Source organism: Podarcis vaucheri (genome assembly GCF_965113315.1).
Source record: "Podarcis vaucheri genome assembly, chromosome: 2".
Classification (NCBI taxonomy): Eukaryota; Metazoa; Chordata; class Lepidosauria; order Squamata; family Lacertidae; genus Podarcis; species Podarcis vaucheri.
The window spans coordinates 107,536,917-107,561,873 of NC_138760.1; the positions used below are offsets into that span (position 1 = coordinate 107,536,917).

At 41.5% G+C, this 24,957-nt stretch overlaps 1 protein-coding gene across 9 annotated transcripts in view; it reads left to right on the plus strand.

Annotated features, from left to right (window-relative positions):
• Nucleotides 1-24,957, plus strand: part of CADPS (calcium dependent secretion activator) — a 352,734-nt gene that overhangs the window by 254,072 nt on the left and 73,705 nt on the right. For 5 of the 9 annotated variants that reach the window (XM_082209246.1, XM_082209238.1, XM_082209240.1 and 2 more), the window contains 4 exons: nt 1,179-1,285; nt 8,428-8,584; nt 10,190-10,331; nt 21,978-22,124. In XM_082209246.1, coding sequence (XP_082065372.1) covers nt 1,179-1,285; nt 8,428-8,584; nt 10,190-10,331; nt 21,978-22,124 — 553 coding nt within the window. Of the gene's footprint in view, nt 1-1,164; nt 1,286-8,427; nt 8,585-10,189; nt 10,332-21,977; nt 22,125-24,957 lie in introns of all 9 variants that reach the window. The other 4 variants (XM_082209243.1, XM_082209244.1, XM_082209245.1 and 1 more) reach the window with 2 other exon arrangements.

Consider the following 24,957-nt stretch of genomic DNA (forward strand, 5'->3'; position numbering starts at 1 on the left):
TATTACTCAGAAGGGTGGTGGGAATGGGAGATTGGCAGATAGCTGAGATGAGCCTGTTGACGACTCTTAACGACTGTAATAGGTCTTACAGGAAAAGGCAAGGGGTGAGAAGGTGATAGAAGGATCTGGCAACTTCTGTTTCAGTGTATCTGAAGAAGTGTGCATGCACACGAAAGCTCATACCAAGAACTAACTTAGTTGGTCTTTAAGGTGCTACTGGAAGGAATTTTTTTATTTTCAGTAATATAGTGTGCCCTAAATATGGCGTTCTTCTACCTAACTACTAGGAGCACTGGGCACTGCACATTTTGGCAGTCCTTGTGTTTTGTCACTATCTCGAGGCGCAGTGAGAGATCTGTTGGTGTTGGTGTGGGTATAGTTAGAGTTTGCTAATGCAGCCTTCCCCAGTGCTATTTTCCTAGAAAAAGGTGCCGGAACTCACCATGTGACAATAACTGCCTCCCTCGTTCTCATAGAATGGCAAGGGTGCCCACCTGAGTGGTGCCAGAACTGAGTTCTGGCAAGTTCCGGCTGAAAATAGCCCTGGTCTTCCCCAACCTGATGCCTTCCAGGTGGTTTGGAATGCAGCTCCCATCAGCCCCTGTTGAAGTGGCCACAATGAGCACCGTAGTGACACGCAAATGTAGATGTAAGCTGGTGTAACACCACTGGTGTCAACTGGGATGAATTAGCTTAAATCCTTTATTCTAACATTCCTAATTTCTGGATCAGTTTAGATAATACTCAAAATCACAAACAGTGTTTGAGATGCGCAGCACAACCATATGTATGCATAAACTGTGAAATCAGATGTTCCCTATGCAGATAAGACCAAGATGCTGTCTCTAGGAAATGTATTTTCAAGTAGTTACTTGATACCGTCTCAACTGCAAAGTAAAACAATTTGTACCGCATATTTAAATCCAAAGCTGGAGCACTGTTTTCATGGTATAACAACAAACGTGGCTTTATGGTTTGCTCAGTACTAACTACATAGCATTTTAACCCTTGCATGAAGTAGAGGTTCCTCTTTTCTTTTCTTTTTAATTACTATTATTAATTACCCTGGGATTTTTCTTTTCTGTTCTTTCTTTAAAAAAAAAAAGCAACCAATCTGTTGGCCTTACATTGAGCCTATCCTGTCTCACTCCATTTTAATTCAAGTTCTTGTACTACAGAAAATGTAGGTCGGTTAGTCACACCTGCCAAAAAGCTAGAAGATACAATTCGCTTGGCGGAATTGGTAATTGAAGTCCTACAGCAGAACGAAGAGCACCATGCAGAGGTGAGCAGCTGTGGCCTAAACATTTCTGAGCGGGGACCTATTGGACCAAGTGTCATCCCTCTGCGTTTTGCACCTCTAGTTCTTTACGCCATAGGGTGTGAGCAAGGCAAATCCACTGTCTACCCCCAAAAAATAAAACTAAATATCACTAAAAAGAAAAATAATTTTACAGGGAAAGACCTTTAAGGCTACAGTCCCCTATGCACATACCCGGGAGTAAAATCCTGTTGACCTCATGAGACATGCTTTTGAGTAGATGCATATAGGGCTCAACTGTATAAGATTGATGAAACAACTATGGGCATAATTGCTTAACCATCACTTTACATGCTGGTTCAGTTGGGCTGGGGTTTAAAGAGGCAGTTCAGTTATGGATCGTATCCACCAGTGGTCAGATTCTATTCTCTGGTTCTGTTCCAATGTAACATTTCGGAGATTACCTGTGGAGAAATCCATGGAGAAAACATTATGTCAGAATGTAAAAACTACATGGATTTTGCAGGAGAGATCTGCAATAAGAGAATTTGATTACATCTGTTCCTTGCGTAAATAAAAGAAGAAGAACAGAACCCCAAGCAGATATACTTTGCATTCCAATATAATGTGTTTTTGTCTGGGTTACTCCACCTGGTATGCCTCAGCTTTGAAGTCAGTTTGCCACTAATAATTTTATGTTGATTTATTAAATCATTGTGGGATGCAGCAAAATTTGGCCAGTTTTCTTTACCTGCTGAATAACTACAACATAAAAGGTTTCTAATTTAAGAGGTGGGCTAAGATGAGTTGAAGTTTGAGTTTTCTTGTTGTGCAAAAGCCATATTATATGTACCAAACAGCCAATAATAGAAATTAACCAATGAACTGACAACTGCCCAGACTAGGTCAGGACTCTATAGATGTTCAGTTGTTCATATGCTTTAATATGCAAGGAACTAAAGCATGCATAACAGGGCCCAAGAATACAGCTTCAGTTACTATTCATGTTGCCAGAAGTCTTGGCACAACTTGTGCCTTTCAGTGAGTAAGTTCTCCAGCAAAGGGAGAGCTGGTTTAGTTGCCACTCTTAAAGCAGCTTAGAATCCTGTTAGGATTTTAAAGGACACATTTATTAATCCAAAAAATGAAATTCTGACTCCGAAGTAGTCAGTGTGCATTTGCCTTCATGTGGTGCCAGGGTTTCATCCTCCCATATACAGGTGCATATATGAAGTTAAATTTGCATGTAAACTCATATCCAATGTTCTTTGAAAAATGAAGTGATCTGTGATAACCTTTTTTTATATAAATGATCCTCTTAAAATTAAGATAAAACTATCCTTTGTTTATAAATTTTAACACTGCAGCGTTAATTCCCTATTTTCTCCTTTCCTTTTCACTGACGTTTCTATATTGTATTAAATACATTCTAACATAAATAATTTTGCCATTAAAAAAAACAACAACCATAAATCAGATGTCTAATAAAAGCAGAGTAAAATTAATTTATTTCTAGTGCACAGCAATCCACGAGTCCCAACTAATGCCTGATTGCATATTTAAATTTCCTCCCTGTTTTTCTACTGTTCATTCAATCTTGGATGATCCTGGCAGGGGAAAGAGGTATGTGACTAAAGTGAATGAAACAAGTCACCTCCTGTCATATTTCCGTGCATGCCCTCTCGGTGCCATGTTTCCTAATGGGATCTTCCCTGGGTCATCCTTGCTTTGTAACTCTGGAGCCAAGGAATGTAACAGCAACTTCTGTCAGAACTGCTTGTGGAATTGTAGCCCTACATGGCAGGGCCAATGTGGGGGGAAATTCTCCAGCCCGTGCATGTAGCGATGGATTTATTTTTACAAGCACTGCAGTTACATCCCAACACTTGTTCTACCTGCCTGGGCTCTTTCCTCAGCCTGTTTACCTCTGTTGCTCAGCGTACACCTGATCTCTATATAGTTTTCCCCTGCTGGTAATAAAAATAAGTGCCAAACTATTAGCTAGGATAGCTATAGCCTTCCTCTGATTTTGTCCATTGTGTGTATTGTTTTGGTATACGGTATATATAAATATATATACAATATGTACATATGGAGAGAGTGTTGATCCAAGGTTCAGGAGTGGAGAAAATTCTGCTTTCATGTTGCTGAAAGACTAGCTGTGTTAATTCAGAAAGAGCATGATTCTGGGCAGCTGTGGTGGCATACCTATGGCAAATAATGCTGCTTCCCACCTCACTATCTCGCCTTTTTCATACACTTCGTGAAGGAATGAGAAATCTGCAGTTGTTCAGTAGCAAGACAATGGCAACAACTGATACAAGTGGCCAATGGCTATGACTTTGAGGCATAGGTTCTGTAAGGGAAAACAGTTCACCACATGTTGAGAGCTACCACATGGAGCAACGTTGGCAAGGGACATGCCTGCAGCGACCAGTACACACGCACATGATTCTGCTAGTCCAACGTTACCCAAGTAGAATGCAAATGGACCACTGGCGAACAGCAACCACACAGGACCCTTAGCATATGAGCCCGCCTTGACTGAAAGTAGTTATCTCTTAGAGCAGGGCTGGGGAACCTGTAGCGCTCCAGTTGCTGTTGGATTCCAGCTTCCATCAACCGCAGCCAGCTTGGCCAATATGCGGAGATGATGGGAGTTGTAGTCCAGCAACACCTGGAGGGCAACAGCTTCTCCATCCTGATTTACAGAATCAACGCAAATCCATTTGGGGTTTTATAGATCAAGAAGACTGATGTGCAACAGATCAATCCTAACCCCTGACCTGAAGGAGGTTAGGATGTGGGCAGTACCTGGATCTGCTGGGATCCGCTGGCAGGGCACAGGGAGCTCTGCCACCATTGAGGTTCCCACTGCACCCTCCAAAAGCATGGTCTCTAGTGGCATCCCCACCAGCGCAAACCCTTGAAATGGGGTGTTTCAGCAAAGGGTTAGCTTGGCTGGCCAAGAAATCTGCTGGATCTTAAGTCGACCCAGCTATCCACAACTGGCCTGATCCAGGCCTTTCTTCTCTGCGAGCATTTAGCACTGTCTCCACCCCTCCTTCCTAGCCAGGCCAGCACAAGCAACAGTGCCACAGATGCAGCAGTGACTTGTACACTCTGTTCAGCCCTGCTGGGAATTAGGATTGCTCCGTAAAATAAAAATAAAAAAAATCCTTCCAGTAGCACCTTAAAGACCAACTAAGTTAGTTCTTGGTATGAGCTTTCGTGTGCATGCACACTTCTTCAGATACCATGCTTCTTCTTCAGATACATACTTCTTCAGATTTCGCATGCACACGAAAGCTCATACCAATAACTAACTTAGTTGGTCTTTAAGGTGCTACTGGAAGGAATTTTTTTATTTTGACTATGGCAGACCAACACGGCTACCTACCTGTATCCGTAAAATAAGTAAGTGTAGCGTAGATTGGTGATGTTATAGATGCTATGGCCAGTTGCCTTTCCCCTTCTCCCTCCAGATTTACTGACTTTGTAGCATTAAAAAGACAAAATGAAAACACTCCCTTCTCTTACTTTCCATGAGTTTTCATAAGTACTTTTCGGGTCACTTGAGGTTCACTGAAGACTTCACACACATCCTTACATCACTTACTGACAACCATTTAAGACAAGCAGCATGAGCACATGGGAAGGGTATTGTAGAATGCACAGTGGATTAACACACCTGTTAATGCACACACCTGTTAATGCGCAAAAAGATTTCTTCCTAGTTCATAGTGGGTTTGTTAACAATTAGCAAACGCACAACACTCCTCACCCCTACCTCCCCCTCTCCAAAAAACCCCCAGAGAACACAGTGAAGATTGTCATTAAATATGTGCTGTACAATTAATTCAGTTTAAGCAAAAGGGCCCTGAACTGTGTTGTTGAACAGTTGCAAAAGCTAAAGTTGCTGTTCAGATCCCAACAGACATCTTATAGCCTTTAAGTCTATGCCATTTGTCTCATTGTTCGTAAACATTTCCCTAAGTAACAGGGCATTTTATAAGGCAGTAGCTACCATAGGCAGTCTCAGTACTGCCGTTCTCTCTCCTTATGTATGTATATGTAGGAGTATGTATATATGTATTTTACCTCATGTGAGATATGCATATATACATGAGTTCCCATGGGTGTAGGGAATTGTAAGTGTGGTGATGTAGGGAGAATACTTCCTTTCCATGCTTGGGACAAAGAAGGTAAGTAGGTGGCAAACTAAACTTTTCTGTGTTGAACTGGATTGTTGAGTAACACCATGTTACTTCTCTCATTTTGGAGAAAGAAGGAACGATATACTGTGATCACAGGGCAATAAGCTTGGCATGAATGAACAGACTTACTGAGTGCAAGCTGACTGCTACTTACAGAGTGAAAAGCATTGTTCTTCGGAAAAGACCGTGATCCTTTCTTCTGAATTTCTAAAGCATTAGCTCTCTTTCTCTCTTTTTCTTTTTTTAACTCATAGGTATGTTTATTGTGTGTGGACATTATTACTGATAGGTTTCTTCCACCCCTGCCAATCCACTGTAATTTATAACACAGTATTTTAGTCCAGAAGATAAAGCAAACCCTGTAAAGATAACAAAAGCAATCGATAACCTGAGCCAAACAAAGCAGAAAATTGTGAACACTGTGCAATATTTTGCCAGGGAAGAAATACAGAACTTTTTAGGATTACAATCCCTTGAAATCTCTGAAAGGAATCTGATGGGCCATTGTGGAAAGGAAAATTCTGGACTAGATGAACCTTTGGTGTGATCCAGCAGAACTCATCTGTATGAAATTTCCATAACAACTAGTCTGTTAGAATTAAATTTCCCCTGAAAATCTGGATATGATGCAAATCAGATATTTGTACAAATCAGATATCTACAAAGGCGACATTAATAGAAAATAGCAAAACAATTGCAATTACATATAAAGTAATATAGAGCTCTTAATGTTAAAGTGTCGTGGCATTATAATACTACATAGAGATTCAAATTTATATAATCTTAAACCCTCACACCATGCCTTGATATTTCATACTATGGATCCCTTGGCACATATCCACATAGGAGTTTTCTGTGGGAACCAGGACAAAAAACCAGTATCTGAACAAATAGAGCTCCTTTGTGTCTGAATTAGCACATCAGAGGTACAATTCCTCCTGCCTTCCTCAGGACCTCCTGTTAAAAATTAATATAATCCATGTCATGGTGCACTGCTTGTAGTAAAAAAGGATGCCTGAGTAGGTTAAGGAATAGTTTAAAATGTGAAAGTTGGCAATTTGGGCCCTTCAGTGAATAATTTGAATGTTGATTATCAATTTCTGTTAATGTCTCAAAAATAATGCATTGCAAAACAAAGTAGGGGTTCAGTCCATCCATTCATTTCTATTTGAACTGTTTCCCCCATCCACTGATAAAAATATACCCTTGCAATTGACATGATTAATCACTAACCATTTCTGTTCAGTTGTATGTACTTATTCATTTTATGCACAGTGTTTCTTAGCCACCTTCCAGCAAAAATGTCCACAAAACATTTCTAATTGAAGACATGTCTAACTGAAACAGTATAAAACAATAATTTAAAACTACATAAATCAGCAATTGGAAATCTGCTGTTAACTCCAGAAATGACTGGCAGAATAAACAGGTCTTCATCTGCTTCTGAAAAGAGCTTGGAGAAGAATACATAGATAGTACAAAACTAAGACATTCTCAAAGTAGGCCCAATGGATTTAAGCAGTGCTTTTTTCTGTAAAAAAAAAATGTTTAGGAGTACTCTCATTTTCCTACTTATACTGAAATACTGCTCCTCAATGAGGCCAAACTTAGAATCACAAAATGTTTAGGGCTATGCATACCCCTGCATTCCCCCAGGAAAAAAAGCACTGGATTTAAGTCAGTTGTGGTTTTCTTGGTCCTTGATTTCAGTGGGTCTACTCTCTCTGAGTATGACCTAGTTGGATACAAACCATAGAACTCTCAGGGAAGCACATTCCATAACTCTGGGGCCACCACACAAAAGGCACTGCTCCAGTCAGATTGACAGTGTTACCTCCTCGGAGGATGGAACACAGAACAGGACCGCATTAGCAGATTTAAAAATGGCTATTTAATCAAATATAATTAGCCTTTTCCTCACTTTCAAGTCTAACTTTTTTTCTCCCCTTGGTAAATGCTAATGACATTTTTTTTTTACCTTGTATAAACACTAAGCTGTTGAATAGTTTCCGTATTGCCTAACAGTTACTGCACAAGGTCCTGTTGACAACTCCACTCATACTGCATGTTCCTCAGCAGAAGTGATTTTAAACACGCATGCATGTGTTCCAAACACATTCACATCTGAGTCATGTATGATGTGAATGTCACTTCAGAAAAGCTGTACAGTGAATTCTCGAGGACCCATGCGCATGACAAAAGAGTTACTTCACTGATATTTCTTGGTTTTCAACTTTAGATTTATTTCCTGCTGTAGGCACACCCTGGCTTGATGCTTGGTGGTTCTTCTAATGCCAGCCTTCTAAAACTGGGTGGTAATTCTTCCATTCTAAGTGGGGAAAACCATCTTTAATTCCTTTAAAACTTAAATGAGTTAAATTAAGGTAGGGATCTTTTTTTAATTGACTGGTTGACTTTGCACTGTTAATGTGAGATGTTTTAGGGCCAGTCAGTTCCCGTGCAAGTGCTGTTCTCACATTGCAGTTGTCAGTCAGATTCTAGATGGATTTTTGATAGGATCGTGGGAAAGAAAAGGAGAAAACCCACAAACACAGTGAAGAAACTCCCAGATGTTTTATATTTTAGACAAAGAACTAGTTTACCCCTCTAGCAAATAGCATGATCTAAAAGGAATTGAATGGGTTATTGTAAACTGAACAGGCATGCATCCTCTGTTGCATTACAGATATGTAGAGGAAGTATACAGTTCTGATTCAACGCTCCTGGAGAAGTTCCTGCCAAAAAGTAGCAGCGGCTTGATGGATACACCATATCTGCACTATGCTAGCATTTTGTACTGCTGTTCTCTTTACAATAAAGCTAGTTTCCAGTAGGATCCCCATTAGTAGCTCTTGTTTTCAGAATGCCTATTACAAGTGCGAAAATGCACTGTGGTTTAGGAGATCACTAATACTTTTTTCACCTTTTTCCCCCCTACTCCATTTAAAGGCCTTTGCTTGGTGGTCAGATTTAATGGTTGAGCATGCGGAAACCTTCCTTTCCTTGTTTGCGGTGGATATGGATGCTGCTCTAGAGGTCCAGCCCCCAGATACCTGGGACAGCTTTCCACTCTTTCAACTTCTAAATGATTCACTTCGTAGTGACTGTATGTATTGTATTTGGCCATTTAATGTTCCTTCTCTGATAGGTTGTTTTCTGGTTCTTTGTGGAATAAAAGTGGCCTTTGATAATTCGTTTGACTCTCAGTGGTTTTGGAAGAAAGGCATTCTTGTTTATTCATACTCAGGGAACTATGTACCTTACATATGTAAACTCCTGTACAAAGACAGTATCAAACCTTTCTATTGCCTCATTGAAACCAGCTTATAAATGAATAACACCAGCCAGTTACGCAGTTGGTTGGTGGTACTTGTTAGCAATGCTTTTTATTAGCATGACTGTGTTGAGGCCATCAATTTCAGTAGGTAAACCTTAGCTGAATACCACTCTGTTTGCAAAATAAATGCAAGGGAGAACCACATGTGCCACTACAAAGTTCTTTGAAGTTTCTACTTCAGTTGCTCATACAACCAGAAAAAGAAGTCATGTTTCAAAGAGAAAAATCAGTTTTGCTCTGTGGACAGCATGGACAGCTATAGTGAAAACTTCAATGAAGGAATTTGCAGACGTTTCTAATGCATGTGCAGATCACTGTGTTGGGTTTTTTTATTTTGTTTTGTTTATTATGGCTATCGTATCCTTCCAATTTGTTCAGTAGCTCATTGATGTAAGTTAGTGATTCCCAGCTGATGGATCAGAACTATCTAGTTAGGATGGGGAGCCTACAACCCTCCAGATCCTGCTGCACTACAATTCCCATCATTCCTGACCATCGGCTATGCTGGCTGGAGCTGATGGGAGTTAGAGTCCGGCATTGTCTAAAGAGCCACAGGTTCCCAAACTCAGATCTAGGTTGTAGGAACCTGTAGGCAGAGAGTGTAGAGCATTTCATGGCAAAAAGATGTGAGTGGGATTGGTGTGTGAAGAGGGTTGAAAGGTGAATCTTAAATAAAGACAAATGTCTGTGAAATAACATCTGAGCTTGCATCTTACAAATTTCATGATGAGCACTGGGTGCAAGCCTAAGGACATTCTATACCACAAACTTCAACCCGTTTAAGACTGCAATTAAACCCCATTGAATACAGTTGGGTATACTTCCAAGCAGCCCTGCATCAGGTTGAGCTGCACATGTTGCAGTTTCCCTTCAAGGACACATGGAAGCTGTAGTTCCAAAGAGCTGGATACAGGGATTTTTCATGGTATTTTCCACACTCATGAAAAAACTACAGTTCCCATGATGCCTTCGTATTCAGTTTATTTTATATGGGATCAAAGATCCAAGGATTTAAAGTGACGCATCTAAGAAAGTCTTAATCGGTACAAAGCAACTTCAGCATTTTGTACCCGGTACTAAGAACACAACTGTTTTGCCAATACCTGTGTTGCCACTAATGAGTATGATTTTATTGTTTGCTCGTTTGAAGAAAGATGGTAATATTGCAGTTACTAGCCTCATCAGAATCCCTGAAATGTAGAGTAAATGGTTTGGTAGCAAAGCCTTTTATTTGGCAGGACCTTTTCTAGCTGAATTGTTTTGCCCTGTAAAGTATTGCTTTGAGCTCAAAAATTTATGCTGTATGATAAATATGACAGTCTGGGTTGCTGCGAAAGACTTCTTACCATGCTTTTATTTATTTATTTATTCTAGATAATTTGTGCAATGGAAAATACCACAAACATCTTCAAGACCTGTTTGCCCCACTTGTTGTTAGATATGTCGATCTCATGGAATCCTCAATTGCACAGTCAATTCACAGGGGATTTGAGCGGGAGTCATGGGAGCCAGTAAAGTAAGGAAACCTCCTTTGATACAATTGGAGTTTTCGGGTACAAGAGGACTCATACGCAGATGAATTAGTAAAACAGTAGATGCTCTGTAAATGTTTTTTGTTTGGGTGCAAAAAAAAATAAGGTCTTGAAAGAGAAGTCCACTGGTTTTATGGAAGACTTCATAGATACTCTGCGGTATATTATGCATTGTTAATTTTTAATTATTTGCATTCTGGAATGCAAAGGTAGAGCATGAGTGAAAGTTCTCTCATTTGTCTCTTTTCGCTCTTTATAGCCCAACTATTGAACACTTAAGCATAGTGCTGTGTTTTTCACTAAGCGATACTAACCACTTATGATCTGACATAGGAAAAGCTGAATCGTGGGTCAGCTGGTGGTTGTAGCTTCTTTCCATATCAATCTTGCTAGTGCTTGGGATCACTTACCACACGTGAGAGAGCAGTTGACAAGTGGTAGGATTCACCTTGCTGCTTGGAAGCATGATGAAGATGGCCAAGTCACTCGGGGCTGAGAGAATTCCTTTCCGAGTATTCTGCTGATCTTTGAGTTGATAGACAGGGCCAGTGACATGGTTCCTTGCCACCTGGCTCTTGGCCTCAGCTTGCAGATAATGGCATTCCTGCAGGTGATGTGGGACAAAACTGCTAAGAAGCAGCTCCTACCCCACTGCCAGTAATGCATAAATGAACCTTACATCTAAGACTCAAGCCTAAATCCAGGTACTCAAGAGTAACTAAACTAGTTTGTGCACCTGAGAGCCTTACGGTTCTAAACTGCAACACTTACGTTCCTTATGAGAGAAGTAGGGGAAAACTTATTCTTTTCCATATTCAATTAAGGCTGATGCCTAGTTTGGGTTACAAATGCATTATTATCGTCAATTTTTTTGTTGTTGTTATATCAAACATGTGATGGCATGTAAAAAGCCTGATCTTAGACCTGATGCCATCGAGTGGTTCTCTAATAACTGTCATGTTCCCAGTTCTCGTGTGAACTGACTCTGAGTTTCTTACTGGGAAGCAATTTCTTCTTTTGACCTACCATCAAGCAAAAAGCATTCAGAAAAAAAGATGGAAGTTTTCAGGGAAATTTGCCCACAGGTGGAATTGTGTGTTACTTGCCAAGGCATGTAATGAAATGGTGAAAACCACCTCTAAGGGGCAAATGTGCTTCATGGGGAGGCTCTTTTCACCAAAGAAAACTGGTTCTTGTCTCAAAACATGCTTGGGAAATGCATTAATTAATAGTTGCACCTTAAAAATTGTGTTTTACATTTTATTTTAGGCAACAATACTGAAACATATACTTGAGAAATAGTGCACACATATATGCACTTTGTAGTTTTAAATGAATTTAGATTTTCTTTTTCTTTTTTAACATGTTGTTCAGTCTATTAGGTCCAAGCCAGAGTCCACAATTTATTTATTCCACATTAGTTCCATGATCTGCATAACTGAATTGTGGTTTGCAGTCGCTTTTTTTTTCCTGCACATGTTCTCTTTCTTATAAAGGTCTGCTGCTTTTGAATAGCAATCTCTGTTTCTAAATTAATTCAGGGATATTTAATTGTATCACAGTCGCTTGTGCATGAAGATCTATTATTTTAGTGGTAATGTTGTGCATGAAAGCTATGCAGGGCTTTCTCTTTATATGTTATCTTTAAAAGTTGTATAAAGGTGGATTTTTTTAGAAATGCCCTTCAAGCCTAACATGGCCACACTCCAGTAGCAACTGGCATATTGAAGTGCCATTGGTTTCAGCCAGAGACTTGAGGATGTAGTTAACTCTGCTGTTAAAATCTAAGGGAATTAAACGTGTGTCTTTGGCTGAATCATGCCATGCGGTTGCAGGTGGTGGAGAGATTACACTCGTCTATTTATACCAATCTTTTGTCAACTTCACTAAATTCTTACACTGGATTTGTATTTAAGGGTAGGTGCCATTTTTGATTTGCAAACGAAAATGTAAATTCATGAAGACTTTGTTGAATTTTGAATATGCTGGTGAAAAGAGAGTGGTCCAAATCAGAAACAGGTGGTGCTGCTTGGTGGGGAGAATGGTGCCAACAAGTGGAAGAGGAACATAGAAGCTGCCTTATACTGATTTGGACCACTAGTCCATCTAGCTCAGACACCGGCCATGGTTCTCCTGGACTTCAGACAGCAGCCTCCCCCAGCCCATAACTGAAATATGAAATAAAGCAATTGCAGTAAAACAACATGGCAATTAAAACGGGAGACACCAAAGGACACCAAGGAGTGAAGATCTTTGGACTGGCCACAGAGCACTGCCACCAGACTGGGCACTCTAGTTGTGCCCTAACAAACTTGGCAACATTGCAAGCAATTCTGGAGCACACCTCACAGATCTTACATGCAGTCGCCTAAGCCATCTTCGGCTGGCCCTAGTGATTCCCAGGCTATTTACTCTGGCTGAGTTCTGCAAGCCAGTAGAGTTGTTCTACTGCAGGAGATTCCAGACTGCTTTACTTTTGCAAGCAGTCGTCCTATTCCATTACATCTTTGAGAAGAAAAGGCTAAGGAGTAAACCCTACACAAATCCGGAGTGGAGTCTCAAATATTGTTGGATGGCATCTTATACTCCTGTTTCCGGCAACTCCTGCAGCCAAGCTGGTGCCAAATGCATTGCTCTGCTTTCCTTTAGACCACACTGGCGATGCCAATAAGAGGGTCTTGTCCTCTGGGCACCCCTGGACCTCCATACACACTGCCCAGGCTTGTGCCCTGGACAGATCACTTTGGTGCTGCTAATGCAGCAAAAACAACACAGGAGGCAATACGGGCCTCTGCAGTCATAGCAGGCTCTGTCATTCTCCAGCGGTCTGACTTCACTCCTGGAGGCGCACTCCATTGTCTCTCAAGACAGACAGATGCCAACAACAACAACATCCTGTTCTAAACATCATTAAGAAGTCATCCTGACTTTCAGGAGGATCTACTCAGCAGCCATTTACTCTTCTGACATAGGAAGGAGCAGGATGGACTGCCTTTTCTCCTTTCAGGACTCAGCTTGCCATATCATAGTGTGAATTATCAGCTTGTCCATGTTGTGTAGGAGGAGCTTTATTTCATTCAGAGTTCTTCCCACCTACCACTGAGACAAAGACTTGCTAATTACAGTGGTACTTTGTACAGAGAGGCTGCCTCCCCTGCTCTTGGAGTCCAGCCATAGACTGAATGCTGGGATGAGGGACCTGGGGAAGTCCAGATGTCATTGGACTCCAGCTCCCATTAGTCCCAGACAGCAAGGCCAGTAGGTATGGTAGTCCAAGAACTTTTGAAAGGCCACAGATTCCTCATCCCTGGTGCAATCACCATAAGCGAATGGTTGGAAGCCACTGCTTTAGCATATATAGGGTTTTCAGCCTTAGTTAATAACAAAGCTAACAATGTGACCTCCATTCAGTGTAAATTATTATCGGCAAATATTCGCTTCCCATTCGAGAGAATTGGAGAAAAGCTTTCAACTTTATCTGGAAGAGAAAGCAAGAGATGCATATGTCTCACGGAGCCTTCTGCTATCTTGCTTTGAATCATTAGGTCAAATTGTGTGGATGGAATCTCATTACCTCTCGCAGGCCAAGAAGTTCTATCACAACACAGAGTCTTTAGAATAGACCTTTTGACATGCCTGCCTGCAAATCAAGGTTGAAATATATGGCACTTTATTTAACCTAACCAGATGGCTCTATAAGGAAAAAAAATCCATTGCAAAATGCTGCAGAGCACCTTTGAAATTGACTCGAGCCATACATAGAGATAAGCGTTGAAAGCAACAAAGAGTCCCTACAAATGCTGTATAAATATGCCTCTCTTTGTTTTATTTTATTATTGCTATTATTTCACTCATTCTGCAAAAGCTGCAAACCTTATCAAGACGAGTCCTCTTGCTTTTTGAAAGGTTTGCACAGCTTGGTAACTGTGGACAAAACCATGCAGGGGAAATTAATCGAAGCAAGGCAGCAACCCTAACACAATTTTCCAAAACACTGAATATGCAAGATAAATCTGGAGATTAAATGCAGACAGTCACATGAGGTAAGGGATCAAAGCAACAGCACCTCTGGACTCATTGCTCGGTGAGCTCCATGGTATTCAGCAACCACCCAGATATCAATGCACTGAGGAATTTGGTCAACAGAACCTGGCTCATCTGGAGCAAGGTCTCGGTACACAGGTCAGCTACCACACGAGAAAGGGCAATAGGACAAGCATGTTAGCTCCACCCCTATCCACATCCATTTTCATCAGCTGCCTTGAGTTGGAAGGTGACTTTCTGCAGCAGAGAGCCTCCTGTATCTATGCGTGCTTCCTGTGTGTTTTGGGGCACAGAGCAGGTAAAGCTAACATACTTGTTCTTGCTGGAACCCCTTCGCTCACACCTACACACCGGGCAACTTGCCTGTGTACATAATGCCTGAATAGGGCTTGTGTGTCCTTTACAGGAAATCATTTAAGAAAAATGCATTCTTTTCATTAATACCGTACTTTGATGCAATTTGATGTCATTGTTAAGAGTAATGACTACCACAGAAATAAATAAATATTTTTTATAAAACAAAGAAGTTCAAACCGGGAAGGGGGGGGGATAGGCTGTAGGCCCTGAGAAAGAGAGCATCAGTACTCACCAGAAAAGTCTTTCTCATATTTCGTCCAGCAGATGGTGCCCAGAACTTTCCATATACCGTATTTTCCCGTCTATAAGACGCCCCCATGTATAAGACGCCCCCTATTTGGGGGGACTCAGATTTAAGAAAATGGGGGGAGATAGGAGATGGTCCCATGTATAAGACACCCCCTAATTTTTAACATTATTTTTTAGAGGGAAAACCTTAGTCTTATACGTGGAAAAATACGGTATCTCTGAGGAGACCATACGTAATTGGTCTCCCCACATCTGGGGCTGTAAGGTGGTGCCTGCGCCAGCCTTCCAACAGCCTTCGGAATTGGAAGTAATTGCAGGGGGTGGGGAACCAGAGGAATTTACTAAAGATGGTGGTTGTAGCTACATGCAAGGACATGGTCGTGGTGGCTAACCCCTGGTTCTTAAGGGACACAAGGTATGGCAGGAAATCCACCTCTCGTTGCCTGAGGGGAGTCTGGGCCCACCCCAGCATGAGACCTAAAGGCTTCAAAGGAAGACGATGCCCTGGAGTACGCTTGGAATGTGGAAGGCGCGATGGACTGTAATACTCCCTGCATCACGCAGTGCCTCCAAGTGCCCACAGGTTCTCAGGAAAGAGCCCTGAATCCAACTGAGCCCCAGGTGCCAGAGCTCAAAAGCGATCCTCCTGAAATTGAGAGAGAATGTCCACTGTGCTATTGCTGGAACAAAACTGGCTGAAAAGGAGATGTTAGCCAGCTGGAGCACAAATGCCCATAACAACCTCAGGTCCTGCCAGAAGGACAGCTTGGCCAGAACCCTCACCACCACTTGATTGTCAGACCCTGAAGTTCCGGCATTCCTCAACCCAGATATGTACAGCCACCAGGATGGGGAAGAATTCTAGGAAGGTAAGGTCGCATGTGATCCTTTCTCCCTCCAATGAGCAGGCCATGGCTGGGAGCACCAACAACCCTTGAAGTAGACCCCGAAGCCTAGGCTGCTGGAGGCATCGGAATGGGCCTGGGAATTGTGGCGAGTGACCAATAGAACCTGCCAGAAGGAAACCTCATTATATGCTTGCAGGAATACCGACCACACAGCTGACGGTAAGCAGTCCTTACCTTGCTCCCTCATGGAAGTCAGTGGTCGTTCTGGTTGCCTTGCCCTCCCCTAGCAGTAGCCAACCTTGCTGTTGGCTACGCACAAGCAAGCACAGGACCCATATCTGCCCCATGGGTATTAGACAATCTGCATCAGCTTATCCAATTTGACTGCAGCACAAGGGATACTTTTATAAGAGAGAAATGTGTGCAGTGATATTTAGAAGCAATGTCATTTTTCACGCGTGCCGTTCTGTGGCTCTAATAACACCCAGGTGCTATTACTGTTAGGTGCAACTCCGATAACTTGGCTGAAACTTCAAATCAGATAATTAGATGTGTAAATAAGATCAGTTGCCCCTGCCAAAAAAAAAAGTCCAAATAGAGAAGCTCAGAAATTCTTACATATACTGCAGTATTTTAGTTTACTGTGAAAAAGAAACTGAGTTGTAATATGGCTTTTAAAAGAAATGGAATAAAAAGGTATGTGTGGACACAGCACCATATAACAACATTGCATTAATACTTGACTGCGAGGGAAGAAAATATTTTATTAATAGTAAACCTTTTGGGTGATACCCAACATTACTCATACTCAGAGTATACCCATTTAAATCAGTAAGTATGACTAATATTGCTTATCACTGTAAAACTACAGTAATGCACATTTTATTAAACACTGAATATCCAGTGCCTTTTAAATATTATAATAAGCATCTTTTTTAAAAAAATGTATTTATATGTGATTGACAAGCTTAAGTTGCTTTTCTTCATGAATTTACATGCCTTCAATTAATTTCTTAACATTTGATGTCCAAGTGAATATGCCTATCAATCTTGGAATTTGTAACAGATTCTCAGCCATTCTGAGAACTCATTTCCAATTTGGATTAAGAGGCATTCATTTGCCTGTGTTAAAGGGTTATGCAATATTTTAGGTTGCAAACGAATTGAAAATCAGCATATAATTATGAAATAAGCAGGTCCCACTGAAGAGTCCATAATTACCTTCTGGATTGCAGCCTTAACTAGAAAAATAAAACCACCAGATTGGAGGCAACAGTTCCATTAATTAAAACACAGTGGATTGGATCCTTACTTAAGAGTAGACCTCATTACAGTCAATGGGACTTAAGTCAGGCATGAGTATCATAGGTCCCATTGGTTTCAATGGACTACTCTAATTATGACAAAGTCTAGATCTAGCCGTATGTAAGAACAGATCTCTTCTTTCCCCCTCTGGGTGCCAGAGGAAGGCCTCAAGATTTCCATTGTACCCATGGGTGTCTTGTTGGTGACCTAAGGTGATATCCAACTTAGTCATACTACTAATCAATTTCAGTAGGTCTACTCAGAGTATGGCTGGATCTCATCCTTCCCCCCAGCCCGCCACCCAAATGCCAAACCTTGCTACTCTATTATAGTTGAAGCAGAAGGGATTTTTCACTTGGTGGTGACTCAACATTCATCATCTGGAATGGTTTGAAAACATTACATCCTATTTACATGGAGTAAAGGCAACACAAATACATACCTGGGCAAAAGTGGCTTGGAAAAACAGCCAAACACACAGAGGTTCACTGCACAAAAATCTAATTCAGAACCAGTTTTGTGTCGGTGTCTGTAATCAAATACATCGGCTGGGATCCAAACAAAGAATAGGTGTGCACAGAGCAGAATCATAGACACACAACCAGAGTTTTGTTTTTAGGTTTCCACATAACGTTTTCACATAGGCCTGTCCTTTGCACATGCATACCACTTCTTTGAACCCTTAGCCTTAGATGCACTTTCCCTGTGACATCCTGCTTGAGATTATACTAAAATGTGGGCTGTATAATACGGCTGTAGCCAATGTGCTGCACTCCAGGTGTAGGAACAGCCAGCACAGAGTGATGATGCCACACTACTGCCTTCCTGAGAGTGGCATCATTGTGGCTTACCAAGGTTAGAAGCAGAGCAGGACAGTGACAAGGTCAGAGCTTTGCTGGTGCACACTGCCGCCTCAATGTTGCTGCCACCCTGCCCAGACCGGTCATGGTGAGTGGCGGCGTTGCCACTGTTGGGAGAACAATGGTGTAGCACCATCCCACTGTGCCAGCCTTTGCTGGCTGTTAGGCTACAATTCTCATGATCTCTGACATTTGGCCTCTAGCTGTGGTTGATGGGAGTTATAGCCCAACAACTTCAGGAGGGCACAGCATTGGCTCCCCGTGGTGTCAGTCACATTTTGGCATGGGACAATGAGATGATGCCAATCAAAAATAAAAGAAATTGATATGCAAAATGTTGACCACCCTCGCATACCAGTAAATTTCTCAAGTGTACAGTTCTTTCTATGACTTTAATCTGGTTGCTGGGATTTGCTTTCATAATGAAACTGCAAGGAATTTCTGAATTAATCTTGCTCTGTTGTGGGTGGTATATAATTGTATGAAGAAGCGTTTCATTTCTCTTGAAGCTGGGCAGATGGTAGTTAAATCATTTTGCTTTTTATATATAAAAAAATGAATGATATGAGAGTATATCTTTCTTACTGTCATCTCTGGAATATGTCTGCTATAACCAGCTGTCCTCAGTGAGCATTGTTTATGTCTAAAATGTTTGTTTCCTGTTGAGAGCATCATAAAAATCCTCAGAGAGTGAATTTCTAGGTACCAAAACTGCAAGATGTTTTCATTCGTGAGGTCATTATTCTGGTCACATCTGTTTCATCAGATGAAGCGTCTACAGTCACTAACCCTCCCGTGTGTATTTTTATGGAATATGTATTTTATTACATGATAATGTATTCAATAGAGAGAGTCAGTCAAATCACATTTCAGGTACCAGGCCTGCTGGAATCATAGCTCTCATTGTAGTGATAAACTTTTATCTAGGCTCCACTGCACCACTTCAGATGAGTACATGACCGAATGCTTCTCTATACAAAAAATGCCCCCCTCTCCAAGTAGTTATCATAAAGTAGGGTTTCAGCCTAGCTTTCTTCCTGGTTTGTTTTATACAGGGGATTTCCTGGCATGGAGGAGTATTCAGTTATGTGAGCCACTTCCTGCAGTCAAATGCTGCTGGTCAGACATGGTTTTTACCACCCCTTTGGGAGCCAGGTATTAGGCTGAGAGGTTGCACTTGCTCATCAGAGTGTTCTTGTTTGGTTTTTTCCTCCAGTAGCCCCAGAAAACCTACCACCTTGTTGTCAATTAACATTATTAATTGGGAATGGGATCATGTGATCATAGAATTGTAGAGTTGGAAGGAACCCCGCAGGTCATCTGGTCCAATTTCCTGCAATTCCTTTGGCTGCAATCTCAGCCAAAGCATCCATGGCAGATGGCCATCCAACCTCTGCTTAAAAACCTGTAAGGAAGGAAAGTCCATCACCTCTTGTGGGAGTCTGTTCCCCTATAGGACAGCTCTTCCCGTTCACAGCAGGGGCTTCTAATTTTGCTCTAGAGGTTAGCCGATTCCATATTTAAGTCATGGGGAATATCTGAGAATAATGGGTGGAAGTCAGTGCAGGACTAAGGAGCTTGTTCCATCAGTGCAAACATTTATGATTGCCCCATGGAATTATCTCCCTCTCCTCCCCACTGCATACGGTCCTGGCAGTTCTCCTGCCCCTCCTGAGCAGATTTGGACTAGGTGAGGCGCAGAAGGGGAAGCTCCCTTTCACTAGCGGGAATCCTTGTGCTGGCTTACACTAGCAGAACTGATTAGCTGAATGCACATCACGCTGAAAAAATGTACCCAAATCTCATTGTGTCCCAGAGCACTAAAAAGTGCTTCTCTATTATTATTATTATTATTATTATTATTATTACTACTACTACTACTACTACTACTACTACTACTGCTACTACTACTATTACTATTATTAATCATATATGTATGTTACTATTGCTAATCCTGATCTGCAGTGTCTGGGGCTGAAGTAGGTTTTGAACTCATATTTCAAGTCTATAGGGTAGCAAATCCTCAATCGTACAAGCTCATTCCTTCAGGCATTCGTTTTGTCACTAGAATTAGGAACGAAAATGTGAGTATAGATTGCATAACAATCCCCAGAAAAGAAAAGAAAAATTAAAGATCCACAGCCCTGCACATATTTAATTTGGGAGTAAATTTCATAGAATACATTACAACTTATAGCTGAGTAGACATACATAGAACTTCAGCATAAGGATACAATCCTTGGCACATTTATTGGGAGTAAGTCCTGTGAAATCAGCAGACCTTAGCTCTTGTTTATATTCATAAAACTAGACTTCATGGATGTAATCCTAGACCCCCTTACTTGAAAGTAAACTCTGTTGAATTCAGAGGGACTTACTCCAGAGTAAATGCACACAGGATTGGGATGAATAGTTTTTCTCCAGTCTAGAAGTCTGCTGGAATTTCTCACGCTACTGGAAAATCAGCCTTGGATTCCTGAAGCCAGTTCAATCAGAAAACCCTACGCAAATCCAGAGTGGAGTCTCTAAGATGGTTGGATGGTGTCTTGTACTCCTATTTCTGGCAACTTCTGCAACCAAGCTGGTGCCCAATGTATTTCTCTCATTTCCTTTTCCACATCAGCTGCTGGAAAATCAGCCTTGGATTCCTGAAGCCAGATCAGTCAGAACATTTCCAAGTCTCCCTGGGTTCTGGTGGCTCCACAAGCTTCCCCTACCCTCTGTGCCACAGGCCAGGAGATCTCTGCACCTGCTTACAAATCCCCTAAGGAGGCTTACAAATCCCCTATAGTTCAGTTCCGCTGTGGACAGAACCACACATGCACCACCCAATTCTGTTTTGAGCAGAATTTGGTGATAATCACTATCAATGAACAATAAGTAACTTACTGTGACTGCCAAAGATAACACATGCATGTAAGGATTCTCTGTTCACTTGTATGGGAAAGACAGCTTTGTGTGTGCATTCCCACTCAACTGAAATAAATGGGAAATCCTGCTTTAAGTATAGGAGCTCTCATCAAGTTCTTATGGCCACATAGAAACATAGGATCAGGGATTTATTTCTGTATGCCCAAATTTAAGGTTGTTGAGCTATTTTTAGTACTGCCGAAAGTTCTTGAGCTTTTTGGCAAGATCGTTTTTGAGCTATTTTTTATGGAAAATTTGCAAAAACTGCACTGCCGACATGGGCTGCCATGCATCCAGATTTTCCCAGTATTCTGGATATGTCCGGAAAATCCTGGACATATGGCAAACCTACTCAAATTGTAGGAAGTGTTTGTTTCAGTTGTTGAGAGTTTGAATACTGTTCCCTGAGTCCGTAAGAAAAAATGTATTTATATGGAGAAAGGAAGTTCAGATTCTATATTCATTGGCTATCCCTATTTTTAAAAGACAAACAAACCATCATTTAAAATAATATTAATCTTGAAACTTATAGTGCAATCCCTATGCATATTTACTCAGAAGTAAGTCCCGCTGTGTCCAATGGGGCTTACTCCCTAGTAAAGTGTATATGGGACTGCGGCCTTAGGGTAACTATGTCATTATGTCCTCCCTATTGTACATTTGGATCCCTGAAGTGCGTTCCCTCACTGTAAATAGGAACCAGTCTCTGTGCTTTGAAAAGTCCTCAGGATCTATGTAGGTTACGTCCTTCTGTATTGATGTTTTAATTTGCTACTTTATAAACGTCTCTTCTTTCGTTTTCGTCCCGGCTCTCTTTTCTTTTCAGCAACTTGTTGTTTGTCATTGTTATTTTCAATTGCAGACTGCTTTAAAAACAAACAAACCCCCAAGCCTTCCATATTCATGCTTCTCTCTGAAATGTTTTTGGTTTGGGTCTTTTGACTGTCGTCTCGCTGTGAACTTTGCAGATTTGTTTATTAGTGCCACTGTGCTTCTGCTGCATCTGCATTGTCACCGTGATGGTATTTTTTTCTTTTTCTGTCTGTTTCTTCCACAGGAGTTTAACAAGTAATCTGCCCAATGTGAACCTACCAAATGTGAATCTCCCCAAAGTTCCAAATCTACCAGTTAACATCCCGCTAGGCATCCCCCAAATGCCTGCCTTTTCTGCACCGTCATGGATGGCTGCTATATATGATGCTGAGTGTGTATTCAGTTCAATAGATCTCATTTAAATCAAAAGTTTCCTTGGCATGGATATGGATTGTTTATTTCTCTTTGCTAGAGCCTCTTTAAGAGAACAAGCGAGATTGACGTCTCTTTCTAGAGAAGGACTAAATTTGGCGCGCGTTCTGTTAAAATTTAGCACGGATGTCTGTATCGAATGCATTTTTTTCCTTCCACACTTGACACTTGTCAACATACCTGTTGATAAGATTTGGATCGGCGCACCAAAAAAAAATACTATTGTGTTGCTTGCGAACCGTGAGATAAGTGTCAATGATGTGTGCTATTAAAAAAGAAACTATCCTGTGCTCAGCTAATTTTGCCATCATCTTTATTGGGATCTAAAAGCCCATATGCTTCACCTGATTGTTCCTGCTTTCCTAAATGATTGTTAAAAAGAAAGAAAACAACATTTACACTGTTGGAATAAGTGCTTTCAGAGTTGGCCCTAGCATACTGAATCACCTGCCTCAGGCGGCAGGTTGGGAGGGGCAGCAAAATGAGCACTTTCTTGCTGCTAGCAAATCAGAACAGCAATGCCCCTTTGCCACCTGCTGCCCTGGACACTTTGGCAAAGCCTTGTGAAACTTCAGGTGGCTTCTCTGTGGTGTCTGAAGCATGGGGCGGTTTCCGATGCTGCAAAATGCAGTAGTGAAGGAGGCTGCCTGGTCCTAGATGGCAAAGTTGCTTGGGCCCAACCCTAAATACCGCTGGAAGATCTGCATCCCAAAGCTGCTGTTGCTTAGATAGCTTTCCTCAAGTTATCTAGGACCATGGCCTGGCACACCAGTCCTATAACCACATTACAAAGGGAAGTGGGGAAACCATGGCAGTCTGTGACCATCATGAGCTGAGGTCTTCCATTCCTGCAGACAGCTAACCCTTGCAAGTAGCTGCTCACATAGGTCTCCTTGCATGAGTAGTGGAATGTCAGAAGAGAAAACCCAGGCAGGATTTACGCTCCTCTTCTTCTGTGAACACGAAAGCTGCAGCTACATAGGAACATAGGAAGCTGCCTTATAATGAATTGGACCATTGGTCCAACTGGCTCAATATTGTCTACACCAGTGTTTCCCAAACTTGGGCCTCCAGCTGTTATTGGACTACGATTCCCATCATCTCTGACCACTAGTCTTGCTAGCTAGGGATAATGGGAGTTGTAGTCCAAAAACAGCTAGAGACCCACGTTTGGGAAACATTGGTCTACACCGAATGGCAGTGGATCCCTAGGGTTTCAAGAAGGAGTTTCTCCCAGCCCTACTTGGAGATGACAGTGGGGATTGAAGTTGGGACCTGGCTAGTACATCCAGAGAGGCAAATGTATATGAATGGTTTCAGTCTCACTCCAAATTGCCCCATGGAAGTCAGTGGGACGCATTTGGAGCGACCAAAGTAAGCATAGCCCTGCCAGAAGTGTGAGTGTAAGCACAGATGTCAACTTCCCACCCACAAGTGTCGCTTCTGTGCTTCAGCCTACCCTCAGCCAACCTCCCGATCTGCCTGCCTTCTTACAACCCATCCAGAGAGGGGTCGCTGGCTGTCCTCTTCCTCCTCCTCTGTCTCAGTGTTCCCATTGTAGAACTCAGCAGGGTGGAGGGTTCAGAAAAAACTGGATCTAGTTGGCTATGCCTGTTGTTGGCTATGGCGCCACCTACTGTTGGGCTCCCTGCCTTCCACCCTACCAGGCCCAATCCAAGCACGACGAAGCTTATCGTACTGCCTTTTTGAACAATCATTTGGGGACAGGAAACGGTATTCAAATTTTAATCTAAAGGCCATTTCCACCAAAACGTTATGATTTTGAAAAGCAAGTCAAATGAATCACTGTACAAGAAAATGCTGTATTCATCTATTAAATTGTATATATAGAGGTTTTTTTAAAGTACCAGAACTGATAATTCCATGAAATGCAACTCATATTCATGCTAAGCTGGTTTATTAAAGGCTAGACTAGGCAGTATGTGTAAATAGTTAACTGACAGTTTTACTTTCTCTCTGTGCATGCTCTGTGATATTGTTTTGTTTTGTTTTCGAAAAGATAAGAATCAAGGCCTCAATCCTGGACATGCTTACTCATGAGTAAGTCTCATTGAATGACTTGAATGTCACTTTCTGATGAGGGCATGCATTTAGGATGGCAGTCAAAGACAAAGCAGTCATCTTAAGTTTCGCGTATGATTTTATTTAAAGAATAAAACTTGAGCACAAATTCATCTTAAAAGCAGTATGATGGGGAAAAATGAGCTACTGAACTTGTCAGCTTTAAGCCAAATGTGTGATATTGCTCTCCGCTTTTCAAAATCCAGTGAACTCTTCAAATGGGAGATACAAAATCAACCCAGAGATTATTTTTTTATTTGCAAATTCTGGAAGCAGATGGGTATCGCCATGTTGTAATACTAAATACCAGGTTTTTCCCCCCATTCCTGGATATCTGATTGCTTCAAACATAAATACGCTCTATTCCAAAGGCAGGATTAGACTGGATTTAAAAAATAATAATAAAGAGAAGGTAATTATTCTCAATGTATGTTTAAATCAGAAGAACTGAAATGATGCTTAGCCAATTATGCCACTGTTATGATGTGTGCTACTTCTTTGCTTAACCAACCATTCAAGAAAAAGCCTGATTCTCTTATCTTTTCATTGGGCCCATCTCCCTTCTACCCATTAAGGACATGTTTCAGTGTTTTCACGCCATTACATAGATATGTCTATTTATTACAACTGAGTCGATGCATTCTTTGGGGAATAAATACCTTTGTTAGTGCAGGATTCAAAGGACTGTGCCCCCCACCCCGGCATGTTGG